Raw genomic sequence first — 20,229 nt, forward strand, 5'->3', positions numbered from 1 at the left:
TGAATTTTAATCGAATTTGAATTTGAATTGAAATTGAATTGAAATTGAATTGAGAGAGAAAGATATCAATAGAGAGAAAGAGAGAGAGAGAGAAAGAGAGAGAGAAAAATAGCAATAGAGAGAGAGGAGAGAGAGAGAGAGAGAGAGAGAGAGAGAGAGAGAGAGAGAGAGAGAGAGAGAGAGAGAGAGAGAAAGACTGCATGAAACACTGGGGTTAAGTGAAATTTGAAACAGCAAATTTAAATCAGCTCTGCAGTCTTCTCACACATTTTTGAATAAAAAAAAATCCATAGTGTTTCTGCATAATTACTTTACGACAAAATCATTTCCAAACACACCCCCCGCAGAAAACACATCTCGTTCATTTCATTAGATATTTTTTGCCGTCTTTAAGCTCTTTTTTTTTTGTTGTTGTTTTGCAAATGGCGGTAATCATTCTGAAGGGACACAGGGCCGTTTGTGTGTAATTGTAGATGTCGCAGCTTTTGATCTATTGCATGTTTATCAAGGCCATAAAGAGATAACGAGCTAGCGAGATGTCAACATATTCATCAGCGAGCGCCGTCTCATCAGCTCATTTTCGATTAACCCTAAATTGATGGTGCTTTGTGCGATTCTCTTCCTCCCCCCCCTCCCCCAGTGTTGGCCACGGACTGTGACTCGGGGTTAAACGCCGAGCTCACCTATTACACCCTGACCCCGGACTTCAGCATCTCCCCCCACGGGACCGTGTTCCCCGCCCGCCGACTGGACTACGAGAGGCCCAACCACCTGTACGAATTCGTGGTGATGGCGATGGACGGCGGGGACGACCCTCACTCCGGCACCGCCACGGTCCGCGTGAGGATGGCGAACATCAACGACGAGGCCCCCGAATTCTCCCAGCCTGTGTGAGGAGCTTTAAAAATACCTGTCTGTTCTTCATAACCCCCCATAGCTATGGATGTGGAGTTAATCAAAAATAATTCCTACTTATTGAAGGTTGGAAGATTATATTTTACAATAAAAAAGTGAGAGGCCAAGACAACGTTTCTATGATCAATAAGCTATTACAAAAAAGTTTTCATCTATTTGTGAATGTTGCTTCAGATAATATAAGTTTATTTTCATACACAAAAATACCCAAGATTGAGGTGTAATGCTGTGTGCTTTGTCACCGTGGCCCAAATTATAAAAAGCTTAAATGCAGCTGCACAGATCAAAGTTTGTCACTAAGATGACAAGTTAAAATGATTTCCCCGCTGCCGGCACTGTTCTGTCTCTGATCCACCAGCTGATCACATTTCATTACAATGGAAGCTTTTGCTCTTTGAGCAGATATATATTTATATATTTATAATAAGTTGTCACACATCACAGACCTGCCTTTCCTGCAGCCTGTCGTAAGAATATTTGACGCCGTGAATCGTGGCAACGACTCGCATCAACTGCGCTGCAGTGAAAGCATCACCAGTAAGACAGAGTCGATATATTTGATTTGGTGTGTTAATCACGGCCATCTGGCGTCAAAACCTGACAAACATCTCGCACATTAAACACAATGTGACGTTGTCACCTTCGTCATCGCACGTCTGGTTTTCTGAAAACCTGTCTTGTTCGGTATTCGTGTAAAATCGAGGTTTATTTTTGGCCTCCTCCGAACCTTATATGCAGTAAACTGACATTCGGATGCAATCCGGTGTGTCCTCAACTGCCTTTTTTTTTTTGTTGTTGTTTGGCAAAGCCGTGTCAGTGTGTGGGCAGTAAACTGTCACTGTGGCTCTGCTGCGTTTATTCCTTCTAAAAGAGGAAGGCTCTTGTCCTGTCAGTCATGTTTCAATGACCTTCACAGAAGACCGTAGCGTTCCTCCGTTGCTCGCTCTTGTTGGCGTTGTCAGGTGTCAGTCTCGGTGGGTGGCTGGACAACGGAGCCAAAACGGGCGGGCAAAAGAGGTGGAGATGGCAGGCAAACATAACAAAAAAGGGGGAGAAAACACAGCGAAACATGGTTGCAGGGCAAGCGAGGAGAGAATACCAAAACGTGCTCGGCGGAGAGTGGACGGTGGGAGACAGCCAGTCAGATATGCAGATAAACAGAGAAGCCAGTCTGCAGTCAGACAAATACTCCCAGAGCGGCAGGAAGACGGTTTGATATGCGGGCTTCTCGCCAGGTAGAGAGTGTTGGATGCTTCTCCGTACTGCTGCTTCCTGATGTGATAAGAGCTGTGAACATGTAGAGGTGGACTGATGGATACTAGGGTGTCTGTGAAATTAATCCTTGGGACTTATTGAGATACCCCGACATTGTTTCCTGGCATCACCTCTCCGAGAGGAGCTAGAAAAGTGAGGGATGGACGGGCAGAATGCAAACCCGACATGCAGGCCGTCCGCCGTCACAGCCCAGTGAGATGAAGGGATGATGTTTCTGGCGGGAAGACGTATCAGAGAGGGGGGGAGTGTATATATACACGTCTCGGAGAGGTGGCCTCTGAGCCGGGGTGACAGATTACAGGTCACTCACGTTGCCACGGAGACTGCCGCAGCTGGCGGAGATGAATCACCCATCAGCGTTCTCCTGTAAACCATCAATCACCTCTGACTCCCCGCTACAGACACCCGGCCCCACGCTTACACGCACATTAGAAGAGGATGCCTCAAAAGCTCACATGGGGACGAGTTGTGCTGACGAGTCAACCCAAACTCTGTGAGAACTGTGAGAACGCCACCCCCTCCCCGCCTCCACATCCTGCTCCTCGCCACGTCTATCAGCCGCTCCACCATCTCACTCCCACGTTTCACTCTACCTGTGATTTCAGTCTTTCTTGTCACCTGCTACTCCCCCCCTCCCCCCTTTCTCTCTTGCCTTCGCTCCCTTTTCCATTTCTTTTCATCTCCGCGTCCTCCAAGTCACGCTCTCCATCTCCGCCCCATCATGCTTTGTGCCACGGTGGTATATCACTCTCCTCTGTCTCGCTCGGCCATCTCGCTGCCCCGGCCTCCGCGCTGCAAAGCAAATCACTGTTGACATTTTAAAAGGCACTGGATCAAACGGCCCCCACAGTGGGGGCCCCGGTGTGTGGAAGCCCCATTTGTCCGATGACTTCACCGTCCCAGTAGACATCATCATTTCTCTCTAGTCTGGCCAGTTAAAAGGACGGGTTAAATCATCGTGACAGGCAAAAGCCACAACCATAAGTCTAATCGGGGCTGCTGATGCTTCGGACAGTGTGAATGATTTGTCTCTCCTTGTCTGTGTGTTTCTATCACTGCCTCGTGTCCTCCATGCGCGTCTTGAACTTGAGTTCCACTTTGCAGATATCGAACGTTCGTTTCCGAGGACGCCGGGCCCAACACCCTCGTCGCCACGGTGCTGGCCAAAGACCCGGACGGCGACGGCATAATCTACTCCATAACGGCGGGAAACGAAGAAGGAAACTTCGTCATCGACAGCCAGAAAGGTGATACTTCTTCATTTTCCGGGGGCCGACGCCTGCTGCTCTCCATCTAATTGACAGGCTCCCCGTCAAATCACACATTCAATTTCCTTCTAATACGCCCCCGCTCCCGCGCTGTGCCTCCAACGCCCTCTGCTCTCAAAGTCAACGTGGATATTATTGAAAGTTGATATTAAAGACTGTCATTTCCATGATAGGGGACATAAATATAACCGATGGCTTTATTTAGGAAATTTCCACAGTTGTTTTTTTTGTTTTTTTCTGCAGGTACAGAGAAGAATATTCCTGAGCTTTCTAACATTGGTGACTGCCACAGTTTATCTTTTTTATTTACCCTTTGATCCGAAACCACTGGCAATCACTGTGACATTTGTCACCCAACCCTTTCAATTCAATTTCACAACAACTGCTCTATCATAACTCACAATCTTCCAGCTGCGCTCCGTCAGCTCCTCTTTCTTTTGTGTCGTCTTTTCACATTCTTCTCCTCCCTTTTTTTTCTGTGTATCCTCAGAGCAAGAAAACGCAAAGGCTGATATCCGTTGGGGTTGCGGGGAAATAAACCTCCGCTATACGGCGTCCCACTTGCTGTGTGTACAAAGGGTCCCGGCTCATTGAATAGCTGCCAGAGCCGGTGTCGCATTTGTAAACAAGGTTGACATTTAAGCCGGGAGAATTACCGTGTACATCCCACACTTCACTTATTTTAATGTAGTGGTGCAGAGCCGTCGGTGTCACGCGTCGTCATTAGGAGCCGGGGACTCTTCTCCGCTCGGCGGGCGGCCGGGATGGCGAGCAAATTGGGAAAGAGGAACGCCAGGCACTCGCCTCTGTGTGCATCAGCATGCTTTGTTGTCTTTAATCAAGAGCATTGAAACAGATGAATAGAAACACAACAAGAGGATAAAAAAAAAATAAAAAAATCTCCCGACGCTCCCACTTCAATGAGTCCCCCCCCCCTCCACATCACAGGCCGCTTGTTCGTCCTGCAAACCTCTGATGTTTTTTTGTAACGCTGATGACGAGAAAGATGTTGACTCAGACGGTGCATCCTTTTATCCCACCTTTTATCTCGACTGTTCCATGAAAGCAGGCGGCGGGGGGGGGGAGAAGGGAACGGCTAATAGGTAACTGCTGAGCCTGGTTAACATCTAACCCGAGTCACATACTGCTCTGTTGTTCCTCAAGTGCTCCGGCTGCATGGGCATCTTCAGGGCAGAGCGTGCAATTATTAGATTAGCAATGTGACAAAATCACCACTGTGAAATTGGGTTTTGGGATTTCCGTCTGCATATCAGATTCTCACCTTTTCTGTGGATTTTTCCTGTTTTTCTGCCGGAGCATCCCATGGCCACGCGAGGCCACGGCGGCTATAACTTCCTGCTTAATGACTAATGGAAGGCTTGTGTTGAATGTGTGAGGAGCGGCCCATGTTCTGTAATGGTGTCATTTAATGGGCCTGTGGTCTTTGTAGGCTTGATCCGGCTCCGCTCCACTCCCCTGCCCAAGCTCCAAGGCCTGGAGTACGTCCTGAATATCACCGCCACGGACGACAACGCATCCGGCGGGCCGCACCCTCTCCTCTCCACCGCCCGCGTCATCGTGGGGGTCGATGACGTCAACAACAACAAGCCTGTCTTTGAGAACGTGAGGATTCTTCTTCTTCTTCTTCTTCTTATAAATCGGTTAAATAATTTTCACTTCATTTAAAGGGAGCCGTTTGACATTACGTATGATATAAAAACTGCTGGGAGGTAGAGGAGGAGATTGATACCACTCACATGTCTGTACAATAAATATGAAACGATTACCAGCAGCTTACTATAAAGACTGGAAACAGGAAGAAACAGCTGCATTGGCTCTGTATAATGGTGACAAAATGAGCATTATTTTCCAAAATGTTGTTGTTGTTGTTGTTGTTGTCGTTGTCGTCGTCGTCACTGCCAACCTGAACCCTCCTCAATAGTTGACAGTCACTTGTTTTGCCTCATTTCAAAGAATGTGCCTTGGCAGTATTGTTTCATTCCTCTCTCATCAGCCTGTCTGTCTCGTCCTCTCTGTGCACTTCACTTACTTCTCCGTCTATCACTCCTTCCCCCCTCTCCTCATCCCACTCTCTCCAGCTTTTATTCATTTATTTATTTATTTCCGCTCTGGCGTTCTCATTTCCCTGGCCTGCGTCTCTCTCCGCTCTGTTTTCCCAGGAGTTCTGATTAGCCTGCACACCCACTCTATCTTTAGGCGCTCCATTGGGATTTCAATTAATTTATGAAAAAGAGAAAAAAAACTGCAATATCATCACAATACAATATACCTGTTTAATTAACTCCCTTCCTTAATTAGGAGTGACTTGAACTTCAGCTCCTTAGGTCTTTCCAGTGGGCTGGAAGTCTTGGCAATTTGTGTTTTCAAATATCAAGTTTCGCCTCAGAACCATCTGAGCTGGAATGACCTTATGTTTGATATTCTGTGATTTTTATTTTTTATTCCGAGCGGCTACCTACAGGCCGCGGTGTCTGTGCCGTCACGTCCCATGAACCCTTCGCTCCCTTGCATGCTTTGATCCTCCCTCCTGGTTCACTCCAGCTCCTCCTCTCTGTTTGTAATTGTTCATGGCCATTCTGTTGAAAGAGTAGCAAGCATTTGTATATCATTTAAAAAAAATGAAAGACTCGGGAGAGCAGCTCTTTATCTGGGGCATATGTTCATTAAGGGGGATGGATTGAATTCCTGGTTGAGAGCTGTTCACTCTTCGAAAAGAAACCTGTTTTTATTTCCTTAGATGTAGGGCTATTGTTTCTATAACTTATATTGTTTGTCCCCTATGTGTGCATGGTGACCTTCTACTTAATGAGTTTAGTTCCTTTGATCCCTGTACTCTCATTAACGTAACATATTTCCACTATACGTGCTCTTATAGGAGAATTGCTTCTTGTATTTGTGCATCTTCCCTTCTCTCTCTCTATCTCTCTCACCCTCCCCTCTCTCTCTCTCTTTCTCAGTGCCAGCAATATCGCGAGCAGGCTTCGGTGCTGGAGAACCAGCCAACGGGGACTTTTGTGTTGCAAGTGCATGCCGTGGATGCAGATGAGGGAGCAAATGGAAAAGTCAAATATGGCTTAATGCACAGAGACAGCACCATGCCTGCCTTCCGAATCCATCCAGACACAGGTAGAGCAGTCACGGATCGTCTGGGCTAAAATAGGTCTCAATTAGAGCTCACTGTAGATAGAGAGAGCTGCTGTTTTAATTAGAATTGAAGTCTGTGATTCAACATTCCAGGGGGGGGGGGAGCGTTGGTATGATTCAAGTCGCTGTTTCTCAAGAAAGAGACAAATGTTGTTTCATTTGATCTGACCAAGCTCAGTGTGTTAAAAGTGACTCTTCCCATAAGGGGAAGCTGCTCTGAAGTCCTAACACATGGAGTCAACATGTCATTTTCCTTAAGGCTCCTCTTCTGTTCTCTTCCTCTCAGGATTGAATAACAAAGTCACCGCACTTGAAAGAGATGCTCGACTTGCGGAGGAATGAAATGTGCGATTGTTTACTTCTTGATTTATGGACGTTGCGTTCATAGATAGGCGGGCCGGGTGGTGCGATGAATTGATGGATGGACGAACGCGTGCCGTGCCGTTGATGGATGAATTTGCGGGATTTTCACAATGGGTGGATGAACATATTCTCTATGTATTCATGGGTGTATCTTATTTTTTTGTTCTGCATTCACAGGAGTGATTGCGACAGCCAGGCGGTTTGACAGGGAGCGGCAGCGAGAGTATTCAATTACAGTAACGGCCACTGATTGGGCGGAGGAGCCGCTTATCGGCATCTGTCAGCTCACCGTCCAAATACTGGACCAGAATGATAACAGCCCCAAGTTTGAGAATTTGCGCTATGAGTGTAAGTGAAAAAAAAAATATATATATATATATATATATATATATATATATATATATATATATATATATATATATATATATATACGAGCCAAAACAGGTTTTATACTTTCATTTAGTTAGTGGATTTAATTGAGGGTTTAGATGCAGTAAATGCCTCTACATTGGGTGTTATTATGGTGGAGATTAAATGCCTTTGCTAAATGAAATCCATCTCTGTGTGAAAATTAGAAAAATAGCTGGGTAATATCCAAGATCAGTTTTGCATAATAAGCATGCCCACAACAGCCCTGACACTCGACCTTTACCATCCTTTGCCGTCAGCCTCTCATGTTTTCGACTGTGCACACACGTCGTTTCCTGTCTCCTGCAGACTTTCTGAGAGAAGACACTTTGGTCGGGACCAGTTTCCTTCGCGTGGCGGCTCACGATGACGACTTTGGCACCAACGCGGCGATCGCCTACACCATGTCCCTGGAGCAGCCCGAGTACCTGCGGGTCAACCCCGTCACCGGGTGGGTGTACGTCAACCAGCCCATATCGCAGGTCAGTCAGCAGTTAACAAACAGGCTCTCTGCCAGCCGACACACACACACACACACACACAGTCTGCATCACATGGTGGCCTCGAGGTCTGTGTCAACAAAGTTAATGAATAAGCCACCTCAAAGTGCCTCTGTCTGCTTCCCCTAATCTGGGCTGTGTGTACTGCCAGAAGGGATGCATGTGGGAAGACCACAGAGAACGAAGACGGAGACTAATTCAGGCTAAACAAATTATTAAAAATAGATTTGAACAGCCTGGGATTCCTGTGGTTATATTTGATGACAACAGCTCTGTCTTTTGCACTTGTTACTAACTAACCCAACCGCTGTCAGAATCCCAAATAAAAGACTTAAATCGTGTGGCTCCGGTTTATAAGGAATTAATAATTACAAACCGAGGCTCGTCCATCTTCAAAACTCTGTCTTTGATATAAAAGGTTCAAGGCGTTTTAATTTTAGTTTATCATCAGAGGGTTTGATAAAGAGACTGGTGGCATGCAGCCGCTTCGGATGACTCATGTACTTTGAGGTCATTAACTGAAACTATTTGCAGGCTTGAAGATTACGCCTGTGATTTAATTTTTAAAAGCAAGCTGACCTCCGTGGCTCCTTTTTAAAAGGTGAATTATTATAGTGATATAAATTATAGTTTTCGACATGAAAACTAGCTCTAAAGGTAAGCGGCTTGATCTTTGCAGGCCCAGGTATGTCAGCTAATTCATGTGTTGGCTTAGTGTTTTATCGTGTCGATGATGTAACAAATTTCCTCACATTTTTGATGTGTTTGGTTTTGTTGTTGGCTTTATTTTCTATCACCATGAGCGCTCCTCTTTCCTTTTATTCAAATGTAAGAGTTGTTCCTTGGCTCCAAACTTGCTAAGGCACTATATCTCCGTTTATTATTTAGCATGCTTTTTAGCACAGCGGTGTTACTCTCTGGAAATCTCGTTGACGACGCCATGCAAAATTTAAAGTGTTAAGCCCGAAACCTTGCTGAACAAAGCTGTTGCATATTTAAAAATCTGTTTCAGAACCTCAGAATCATCCAGCAATCTTATTTCTCCAGCTGTAACCGTAAAAGCACTTCATTAAACTCGGTTAGTCAGGGACATTTTGTCTATTTTGAATCGGTCATCACATCATTACCGATTACATTGAATAAGTATTAAGGCCATATTTTCACATCGGGCTTTTCACAGTAAAGCGTGCAGTTCTCCGTTCACTTGGCTGGAATATTAAGGAGGCAGGCCATTGGACGTCAGTGACTATTCTCACATCCTGCAACTGTACAGAGTCAATTAAGTGGAGAAGATTGAAACGGTTGCTGTGGCCATTTTCCGGTTTCAGATCTGACACGTTTAGCACAAATTGAATTTTAAACATTGGTTGAATGTTACCACTAAGTGAGTCAGTTCTTCATTCATTATAAAATGGCAGCGGCTGCCGGGCTCCACATTTGGACGTCACTGATTGTAATCTTTGTTCTCTGGCTTTTTGAGAGAAATAAAATAGTTGCACTTGTTCACAAATACTAATTAGATTAGATAATGACATTTCCAAAGTTGAGTGAGATTTTTTTTTTTATCTGCAGCACAATAACAGAGGCCCCCGACGGCTGGATTCTTACATCTTAATAACTGAATTCTTATTCAAGCAATCTTTCATTAACAAAGTGGTGTTCATGACATGCATAATCTTTTAGCGTGAGTGGTTAGAATAAAATGTCTTCATGTGGGCAAAAAGAGGCCCTTTAGAGGATCTTTAGTGAGTACTTGCCTCACTCTGGTGTGATGTTGGTTAATTTAGATAAACAGAATAAAATACTCTAATGACCTCTTAAGTCAATGTTTAGCTTTCCCCGCAGTGTTCACTATGATGAAATAGGGTTCCCGACTCAAACGCACTCCCTTATTGTATAGCGGTTCAATTAGAGCACGATTACGAAAGTAGAGGAGCTTTAGCGCAACCTGAGTTATAGCTCAGTTTGCGTTTTTTAAGGCTCACACTGCTTTCTTCTATTGTTCTTAACTAAATTAAATATTTCCACGATGCAGTTCATGCAAACGAGTGCATCACTCACCGATGTGCTCGCGGCGAGCGTCTTCTCCACGCTCAGAGTCCAGTTTCCCACAACCTCGCCGCCACAGAGCCATGTTTCTCAGATTTATTACCTTATGCATCACGATACTTTAAGCGTCTAGCGTGTTGTCATGGGAGACGAGTTTGTGTCTCAGCAGCGTCAGACAGTTTTATTAATCGCACTAAAATTAAAGCTGGATCTAATTTGATAGTTCATCAAATAGTTTCTCATTAATTTTCTGTCAAGGGTTATGTCTTAAGCAGCAAATCAAAAAAATATTTCAGTCATCATATAAATACAGGTACATGGAAGTTGACTTCTGCATCTTAAAGGCAGAGTATTTAGCCCCGCCCCTTCGTTCACCTCTGTTCAAAGCCGCTCCCCCAGAATGCCAAGCGAGTGATCGAGATCACTCAGGAATTAATCAGACAGGCGGGACGTCCAAATACTATCTCCACCCGACTTCTTTGATTGAACGGGGTTTTTACAGTCCTGCCACGGCCACAGATGACATTTTAAACATTTTTTTTATGTCAAACATTTAATGTATTCATTGCTATCGGCGTGTTACGAGAATTTCAAGTAATATAACAGAAAGTGTTTCTGACTAGAATCACCTACTCAACCTTTAAGCATTTTTTACCCCTCAGCCGACCAGCTTCCGTGCTAATTATAGTGACTGAACTGTTACAGAGAACCTATATCACACGGGACGTCATGGCGACGGACGGAGGGAACCGGAACACGTCCGTGGAGCTGGCGGTCACCATCACCAACGTGAAGAACCAGCCTCCGCAGTGGGAGAAGGAGAGCTACAGCGTCGTCATCCCTGAAAACGCCGCCCGGGACACGCCGATAGTGGTGCGTCCATTCTGCTTGTATACCAGCACGCATGTTCCTGAACCGGATTTGAGTTGCTGTCATTGATTCAGCCCAATGTTTGTGTTTACTCCCCCTGGATTAGTACGTACTATCTGTGCATTATTCAGACGCCGTGTTCCCTTTGAACTCCAAATACACCTTTTTGAAAGCCTGTCAGCGCGCTGCAAAATCTGTAAACGTCTTTTAGTTTAGACGCTGTTGGAGAAAAGCTTCCATCGGATCGCGCGTGCTAAGCAAATTTTCATGACTCCGGGCTTATTGGAGTCATTCAAAAATGTCTCATTTGATGTGAGAAATATACCGCTGTCAATCTGGAGAGCACATGAATCCCCGTTCTTCCAAGGTCTTCACAAGGGAATTCACTTTTGAGGTAAAAAGTTACTTCAGGGCTCAAAAGGTTCGACTCTCATCTGCTTCTGTTTCTCAGATTATCAACAATAATTGTAATAAGACTACAAACCACAAATGTGTTCTGACCTAGTTGAGATAAGTTAAGTTACGTTAATTAAGCCTGTCATGTGGAAAAACATTTTTTACGTGACGTACCTCAAAGGGAATCCTCGTTAAGTGAATGGATCAACATTTTGGGAAATACACTTATTTGCTGTCTCGGCGAGAAGTGGATGAGAGGATTGATGCCCCTTTCATGTCTGGCCGTTAATTATGGAGCCAGAGCCTGCAGTCAGTTAGTTTAGCTCAGCGTAAAGACTGGAAGCGGGGAGATACAGCAAAGTCCAACAACATGCCGACCAACAGATCTTGTAAAATGAGCACGTTTATGTGTGGTTTGTTTTTGCCAGACTGTTTTCCTTTGTTCCGGTCTTTATGCTAAGCTAAATCAAGCTAATCGCCTCCCACCAGAACATAAGCTCTGCTAAATATCTCCTGGCATCTCGAGTGGTATCGATCATCTCTTTTTCAGCAAAAAAGCAAATAAGTGTTTTTCCCCTAAACGTTGGACTAGTCTTTTAAAGGAAAAGAGAGTTGATGTGAATGCCCATCAATGTCTTCATGAGTCAGTTATTTCCTCCAAGGAGTGAGAGCTTTATAACCATTTGCCCAGCTCAGGGTTGTTTTCTGCTTCTTCTTCTTTCTTTTTGGATCAATCTTCCCCAGCTTTCACTGACATCAAGCAAAATCCTCATTTTACTTCTCATCCTGTTCAGACAATCAAGGCGACCTCTCAGCTGGGGGACCCGAGGGTGACCTATAACCTGGAGGACGGCATGGTCCCTGAGACCAACATGCCCGTCCGTTTCTACCTCTCGCCCAACCGCGAGGACAGCTCCGCTTCCATCCTGGTGTCCGAGCCGCTGGACTACGAGACCACGTCCGTGTTTTCTCTCCGGGTCCGGGCGCAGAACGTGGCCGCGGTGCCTCTCGCAGCGTTCACGACAGTTTATGTCAATATTACAGGTCAGTTTTATAGTGTGGCAAGTGATAATTAACGGCCGGGTAAATTAATTGTCAAAATATCATATAATGAAGGCGTCATAGGGTTGAAAACATATAAAACAATATCTATTTGTTCATTTTGCTTACATATATAAATAAATTTAATTGTCTTAGGTTTGAAATAAATATCCTAAGAATCATATGCATATCTTTTAGCTGTATAATGTTGAGTTCATCTGCGGGTGAACAAGTCCAACATCTATAATGTTCAAGTCCGCAGCTGCACCAAACAGTGTTGCCTTCATTTATTTTTTTCCTCCAGAAAATCAAACCTCTAAATGTTTAATGTGTGCAGTAACAGTGGACTACAGCCTTGGATGCTAGAGGATGTATTACCTAATTTTGTGGAAATTAAAACATCATCAGTGTGCAACTGGGTCTCTCTCCTCCTTCCTCAGACGTCAACGACAACGTGCCGTTTTTCACCTCCTCCATCTACGAGGCGTCGGTGACAGAAGGAGCCCAGATAGGGACTTTGGTTCTCCAAGTGTCTGCCCATGACAAAGACCTGGGTCTTAATGGAGAGGTTGGTGGATGTGTATTTGTGTTGTTAATTAGGAGATTTCCATCCCTTTTTCCTTGCTAAACCACCCCATGTTGTGAGTTTTCTGTAGCAGCATAATCTCTCTGGTGTGGAAGCTTTTGTTCCAGACTTGTCAGGGTGGTATCGGCTACAAGTGACTGACTGGCTGTGACGGTATCGGTCGGCGTATCGATCTAATTCTGTCTGTAATAAGAAGACAGACTGAGAATCTGATAGAGACCCCCTGACATTTCAAGTCTTTAATTGCTGATATTTCTGTAGGTTATTGCTTGGAAGATTACGTTGGTTGATTTTTTTGCTCCACAGATCACGTACTCTCTGCTGACTGACAGCAGCGGCGACCACCATCTGTTCCGGATCGACCCGACGCTTGGGATCATCTACACAGAAGCCGTGTTTGATCGCGAGGCCCGTAGCTCTTATCTGCTGGAGGTCCAATCGGAAGACGGCGAGGAGTCGGCTCGACCTGGCAAGAACAAACAGCCCAACTCAGGTTAGACGGGATTCTCATGATGACGTCGGACTTCTTCATCTGGCATAAAACTGCTCATGAGTTCATATTTTGTCATTAAATGAGTAGCACATTTTGAGAAATACACTCAGGTTAACACCACTCACATCGTTAGCTTAGCTTAGCACAAACACAGGAAACATGGGGAAGCAGCTAGCCTAGCTCCATCCAAATGTAACAAAATGTGTTCAATCCAAACAAAATATCCTGTTACCGTGCCCAACCAGAAATTTGTCCGCCACATAACCACCCTAAGCATGATCTTTTCCACTAGCTTAGCTTAGCACAAACACTGGAAACATGGGGAAGCAGCTAGCCTAGCTCCATCCAAATGTAACAAAATGTGTTCAATCCCCCAAAAAATTCCTGTTACAGCGCCGGACCAGAAATTTGTCCACCACATAACCACCCTTAGCATGATCTTTTCCACTAGCTTAGCTTAGCACAAACACAGGAAACATGAGGAAGCAGCTAGCCTGGCTCCATCCAAATGTAACAAAATGTGTTCAATCCAAACAAAAATTCCTGTTACTGTGATCGACCAGAAATTTGTCCACCACATAACCACCCTTAGCATGATATTTTCCACTAGCTTAGCTTAGCATTGGCTAGCCTGCTGGCGGTAACTTTGTGTGGTATCGACCTTTTCATCTAAATCTTGACAAGAAAGTGAATTTACCAAAATGTCAAACCATCCGAAAGATAATTCTAAAGTCTATTTTAGTGTGATTTGTGTGCAAATAATCGCTATATTCCCTGTATTTTTTAGTTATACAAACTGTTTTTTCATTGTTTTTACATTCTAGACACCACATGAGTTGGCAGAGTTAACTTTGAATTGACCTCTGGCCTGGTGCAACGGCCCATTCATAAAAAGCAGCGTTGTTTTTCCCCTCTAAGCCCACGGGGCAATACTGAAACCAATGAGGAATTCGGCCACTGTGCACTGTGTATTAAACAGGCTGCCTTGGCATGACAATACGTTCATTGACACCTTGGGATTTACTTTGAACAGTGAATCTAAATGTGATTCAGTCCACTGCCATGACCAGGCAGCCCCATGGGAAAATGGCTCAGTTTTTTTTACAACCCCTTTTTTTAATCCCCTGTTTTTTAATTTTCATTATTCAATATCTAACCGGCGCGTTTGTTTGCCCTGTTCTCTTTTGTGACATTTTGGCAATTATAAAACCTTAGGCTTTATGGAGAGTGACGTATTATGCCATTTTTTTTCTCCCACAGTAGTGGGTCTTTTGCAAATGTTTGCCAAGCAGGTATTAGGAGTAAAGGGTGATGTTTCATGCATGCAGTAAAGCCTTTTCTTCTGAGCTGCCAGGGCTGCTTAGCGTTGGCAGTGAGCCTTAGCTGTGTCTCGGGCTGCGAATACCCCACCTCCAGAAGGGCTCATCTCCTCTGCAAACATTACCTGTTTCGCTGCGTCACCCCTGGGATGCACAGAGAGGAGGAGGGGAAATGTAAAAACAAGCCGTGAATATAGAGCCGCTGTCCGCCCGCCGCCGTCTCTTACCGCAGCAGCTCCAAATTAACATGTCACCCGTGTGTTCTCTGAGCAGATAATTTACTCTTTCTAACTAAAGAAATAAACATCGTAATGAGGAGGGCACCGATAAGACACAAACACTTGTCATCTTATGAATATTTAACCTTCCCGGCGGAGAGGTTCTTTATCTGCTCTCTGCGAGAAAACACCCAAAACAACAGCTTGTTGAAGAGGTTTAGCCCCATTATAGTTATTATTTCTGTTTAAAACAGTTACCCCAGTAAAAAACAATAAACTCTTGATAAAATGAATAATGGATGTAATTTACAGCACATATTTATTTCTGATTTCTTTGTCAATGAGGCACATTGCTTTGGGTTAAGTGCCACTTCCCCCACTAAACAGTGACAATGAATTGTAGAATCAATAAACAGATGGAGGGAGAAGACACACATACTGCGTTTGGAGAAGTGTGTGTGTGTGTGTGTGTGTGTGTGCTGCTTAATCCTCCGGCATTCCTTCTTGCAGACACAGCGTATGTGAGGGTTTTCATTAGCGACGTCAACGACAACAAGCCCGTCTTTGCTCAGCGGCTGTATGAAGTGGGTGTCGACGAGAATGCAGATGTGGGCCTGGCTGTTGTCACCGTCAGCGCTAACGACGAGGATGAAGGTATGTTTGATGAGCCGGTCGGCCCGAGGTGGTCCCGAGGAGCCACTTCCTAGAATTAAAGGTTAAAGAAGCAAGCCAACCAGAACCTATATGAAAGTTTTCGTGAAGCACTTTTAAAACCCCTCACCAAACTTTTCAGATTACTCTCTCTCTCTCTCTCTTGAAGTAACTGTAAGTATTTTGGCAGTTAATCAGTCAATTTTCCAGCAGTGAGCTGTGTGCCAACAGCGCACCTTTGTGCAAAATGGCCTGCATTTGTGGCAGAATGCATATAGTGACCCTGTGGGCAATCTTTTTCCAATCCAGCCTGAGCTCTGCTGAAATCACCCAGTGTGCCAGATTTAGCAGCAGTCATTTGAGTGCTTGGTAATGCACTGTTGCACATATGTTCCAAAAAGAGTGACACGCTCCCACACAGTAGGTGGGCGGGATTTAACCAATAAAGCGGTTGCTCATCCCCTGTGCAGCAGTCTCTTTATCGTGCATGTTTAGGTCCGTTAATCAAGTATTTATGGCGAGCGGGGGTGCAGCTTAGACTGGGCTGCAGCACTAATGATGAATAGCTGTGGAATAACACCAACCCTGCCCCCCCACAAAAAAAAAAAAATTAAAGATGCAATACTATTGCACTTGCGTCTGAGGGGCTATGCTCAATCTGTCTTGTTTAAAAAAAAAAAGAAGCCCAACACCCTGGGCTTGACTGCTGTAAGCCTGCCGGATCCCTGTGGGAGGCAGGGAGCACTTTGTCAGCTGGGGTTGTGTTAATAGTACAGATTAGTGTATTTACATGGGATTTTAGCTACTTTAACCCAACAGGATGATTGAAAACGAAGACTGTTCATTCCAGGAGATTATCTTATCTATTCCAATGTTAAACCGCTGGACTGGATGGTCTCCATGGAGACAGAGAAGATAAGTTCAGATATTGACTTACTCTTTACTCAACTACACCCCCCCTCCCCTCCCCCCAAGCCCCACTCACCCTCTCTCGGGCCTCAAATCATTCCCGTGAGGGTGCTATCAAAGTGCATTACTGTACGCCGCTTTTTACGCCCATGCTCCCTTTTCTACGCTCAAGCTCCCTTTTACTCTTTTTTTTCGGGGCACTCTCTTTTTAATTAGTATCTGATTAAAGCCGAGGAGACGAAGTACAATGTTACCATTTAATTAAGCAATCAAAACAAGAAAGGAATACATGAAAACCTGCTAATGCTCAGGTCTTGGAGGAAATGAGGTGTAATACTCTGGTGGCCGTGCGTTTCTGTTATTGTTAGACGTGCTTTCCACTGAAAAGAAAAGCGACAGTTTATTTATATACCAGGATGGTGATTTCACATTCCACAACTGTTCATTTCTTTTGGAAAATTCCTGCCCCAGGAGCCAACGCCAAGCTGCGCTACCAGATTACATCCGGCAACAAAGGTGGTGTGTTTGACATCGAGCCAGAGGTGGGGACCATCTTCATCGCCCAGCCGCTGGACTATGAGCAGCAGAAGAGGTACAAGCTGCTGGTCCTCGCCTCTGACGGGAAGTGGGAAGACTACGCTGCCGTGGTGGTCACCGTGGTCAATAAGAACGACGAGGCGCCCGTGTTTTCCATGAACGAGTACTACGGGTCCGTCACGGAGGAGCTCGATGGCTCACCTGTGTTCGTCCTTCAGGTGAGAGAACCTGGCTTGGGATTGCAGATTTTTATTTTTGATTATTTATTGTAAGCCATATATCTTTATTTACCATATACATAGAATATATCACTTAGTTAGAGTTAGTGAGGGATCTTTTGTGTGAAATTCAACAGCAAAGGCTGTCAGACCCAGTCTGAGGCCAGATGCCAGACACACGCCTGATCAGAGCTCATTGCTTTAATTTAGGTGGTCAGAAAAAAAAAACACTTAAATGGCCTGTCTAAAGAATCCCAGGAGACCCTGGCTGACGGCTGAGAAGTGATAAGAGGAAGCAGTAATTTGGGATTTAACTGGATGAATGGATATCCGTCTTCACCTCTCTGCAGGTGACGGCGACCGACCCGGACAAAGACGCGGACCAGGGCGCCATACGGTACTCCATTCACGGCCAAGGTGCCGAGTCCCACTTCATGATTAACGACATCACCGGCGAGATGTACGCCCAGCGCACCATGGACCGCGAGGAGCGTGCCGTCTGGCGCTTTGTTGTCATGGCGACGGACGAGGAGGGCGAAGGGCTTACGGGCTTTACGGATGTTATCATCAACGTGTGGGACATCAATGACAATTCTCCCTCCTTCACGTGTGCTCCAGATAACTGCCACAGTAGCGTGGCGGAGAACTCCCCTCCCGGGACGTTTGTCGTGGAGATGATGGCGTTGGACCTTGACGACGCCGCCGTAGGTCAAAACGCAATCCTCTCATACCAGATTACGGAGAACGTGCACAATGCAAACAGTGAGGATCTTTTCACTATTGATTCCAGCACCGGCACTATATCTGTGGCGGCACAGGGTCTGGACCGAGAGTTAGCCGACAGCCAACAGCTGGTGGTGGAGGCACGGGATGGCGGGGGGATGATAGGGACGGCGACCGCCACCGTGGTAATAACAGACATGAATGACCATGTGCCGAAGTTTCGAGAGGAGCTGTGTAGCGCCCGTGTGCCCGAGAGCACCAATGAGGACGCTCCCATCCTGGAGCTGAGTGCGGTGGACCCCGACGCTGGCACATACGGGCAGCTGGCCTTCAGTGTGGTGGCGGGGGACGCGGAGCAACGGTTCTACATGGTGAGCCACCGGCTGGAGCAGACGGGAACCCTGAGACTGAAGAAGAAGCTGGACTTTGAGAAGTCCGGGGAGCAGCGGTTCAACCTCACCATCAAGGTGGAGGACTCTGACCTCTCCAGCCTCATCCACTGTCAGGTTTTCGTGGTGGACGAGAACGACAACGCTCCCGTCTTCACCCCGAGCTCCCACCTGCTCCCCCCTCTGCCGGAGGATGTAACCGTGGGAACCAGCGTGGTCCAGGTCACGGCCACCGACGCCGACTCGGGCCTGAACGGGGACGTCGTGTACAGCATCCTCCCCCAGTCCGACCCACGCGGACATTTTACAGTCAGCCGAGCCGGCGTGGTCACAGTGGCCAGGAAGCTGGATAGGGAGATGGTGGCGGGTTACGAGGTGGTTGTCATGGCGACAGACCGGGGTACCCCTGCACTGACTGGCAGTGTCACGGTCCACTTGCCGCTGCTAGACATGAATGACAATGGGCCGGAGTTGGAGGCGGCCTACACTCCGGTGCTGTGGGAGAACAGTCCGGCTCCTCAGGTGGTCTGGCTCAACAGGAGCTCCACTCTGCTCCACGTCGTGGACCGGGACTCCTCGGAGCACGGGCCCCCGTTCTCCCTCTCCCTGCCCTCGCCTCACCGCACCGACTTCCACCTGCAGGACCACGGGAACGGCTCCGCCACGCTCACCGCCCTGCGCCGATTCGACAGGGAGCGGCAGAGCGAGTACCGCTTGCCGGTGATTATGATCGACAGCGGCGATCCGCCAATGACGGCCACAAGCACGCTCATCATCACCATTGGCGACCAGAACGATAACGCCCATCAGCCGGGAGAGAAAGACGTCTATGTGCATAGCCGCAAGGGTGAGTTGCTCGCTTCACCTCATTTCATTCTCTTTGCCCCTTCGCTTTCGCTACAGAGCTTTTCACTGCAGGCAGAGCTTGAGTGAAGAAGGGGGGGGGAGTGAGGCTGCAGATGAAGGGTAAAGTTTCCACTCCCATACCTGGTCGGCGTAGACTGGAATTCATAATTGCACTCTTCCTTTCACATTCTAAGGGGGTTTTGTTATGGTAATATAGTTGTCAAATCCTTTCTCAAACCCTCAGCACATCCTTCCCTTGCCAACCTGTACGCCTACAGCTCATCTGAGCATCACATTATGATAAGGATCATGATTCCTTTCCTTTTTTTTTTTGTCGTTTTCTCACCCTCCGGGTCGGTTAGGTGTATTGGCTTGTTAGCGTCTTGATCGCACACTCAGCGACATGGCAGCTTCTGGTAATTTGGAAAAACGGGAACGCCGTGACTCATCCCGTCTGCCATTGTTTACCCAGCTGCAGTACCCTGGCACTGCAGGTCGATAATAACATAATCCATACTGAGATAGCCGTGCTTCCTTAAGCTCCACGCTCTCTGAAGTGGAGAACTGAGAGTCTATTCATTCCAGCGGTGGGGTTCCACAGTTATGAGCATAATAAGTAGAACAGAACACAAGAATGCAAGATAAGGAGAAGAGAGGGACGCGGAGATAAAGTGGTGGCATCAGCAGATTCTGTCCAGAAGGAATCAATGTGTACGCATGTGTGTGTGTGTGTGTGTGTGTGTGTTTACCTTGAACAGGAAGGATGACAAACGCAGTGCTGGGGAAGGTGTATGCCCCAGATCCTGATGACTGGGACAACAAGACCTACACTCTGGAGACAAGCGCAGCCAAGTAAAGCTCTCTGTTAAATGCATCTAATTTTCTGAAAACATGCTGATCTCCAAATGTGCAACACAAGTACGAGTGCCAAAACAGAACAGTTACAGAAGAACTGCCAACATTGAAGAATTTGAAAAGCAAAGAGGATGTACTCAGCATCCAGGATGTATTTCTCCATAAAGGCCTTTTTCACTAATATCTAACCTGAAACATGCCCAACAGGTACTCCTCCTGATCTCAAATCCAATTC

The 20,229-nt window shown here is 46.2% G+C and overlaps 1 protein-coding gene across 1 annotated transcript in view; it reads left to right on the plus strand.

Moving 5' to 3' along the window:
- Positions 1-20,229, plus strand: part of LOC311017940 (neural-cadherin-like) — an 80,887-nt gene that overhangs the window by 37,382 nt on the left and 23,276 nt on the right. Inside the window, exons 6-19 of the mRNA XM_084016613.1 lie at positions 641-890; positions 3,295-3,437; positions 4,909-5,081; positions 6,437-6,605; positions 7,164-7,334; positions 7,704-7,876; positions 10,649-10,816; positions 12,004-12,253; positions 12,691-12,818; positions 13,143-13,329; positions 15,377-15,520; positions 16,898-17,181; positions 17,532-19,140; positions 19,898-19,991. Of these exons, the coding sequence (XP_083872739.1) occupies positions 641-890; positions 3,295-3,437; positions 4,909-5,081; positions 6,437-6,605; positions 7,164-7,334; positions 7,704-7,876; positions 10,649-10,816; positions 12,004-12,253; positions 12,691-12,818; positions 13,143-13,329; positions 15,377-15,520; positions 16,898-17,181; positions 17,532-19,140; positions 19,898-19,991 (3,943 nt within the window). The remainder of the gene's footprint in view (positions 1-640; positions 891-3,294; positions 3,438-4,908; positions 5,082-6,436; positions 6,606-7,163; positions 7,335-7,703; positions 7,877-10,648; positions 10,817-12,003; positions 12,254-12,690; positions 12,819-13,142; positions 13,330-15,376; positions 15,521-16,897; positions 17,182-17,531; positions 19,141-19,897; positions 19,992-20,229) is intronic.

Source organism: Eutrigla gurnardus (assembly GCF_963514095.1).
Source record: "Eutrigla gurnardus genome assembly, chromosome: 9".
NCBI lineage: Eukaryota > Metazoa > Chordata > Actinopteri > Perciformes > Triglidae > Eutrigla > Eutrigla gurnardus.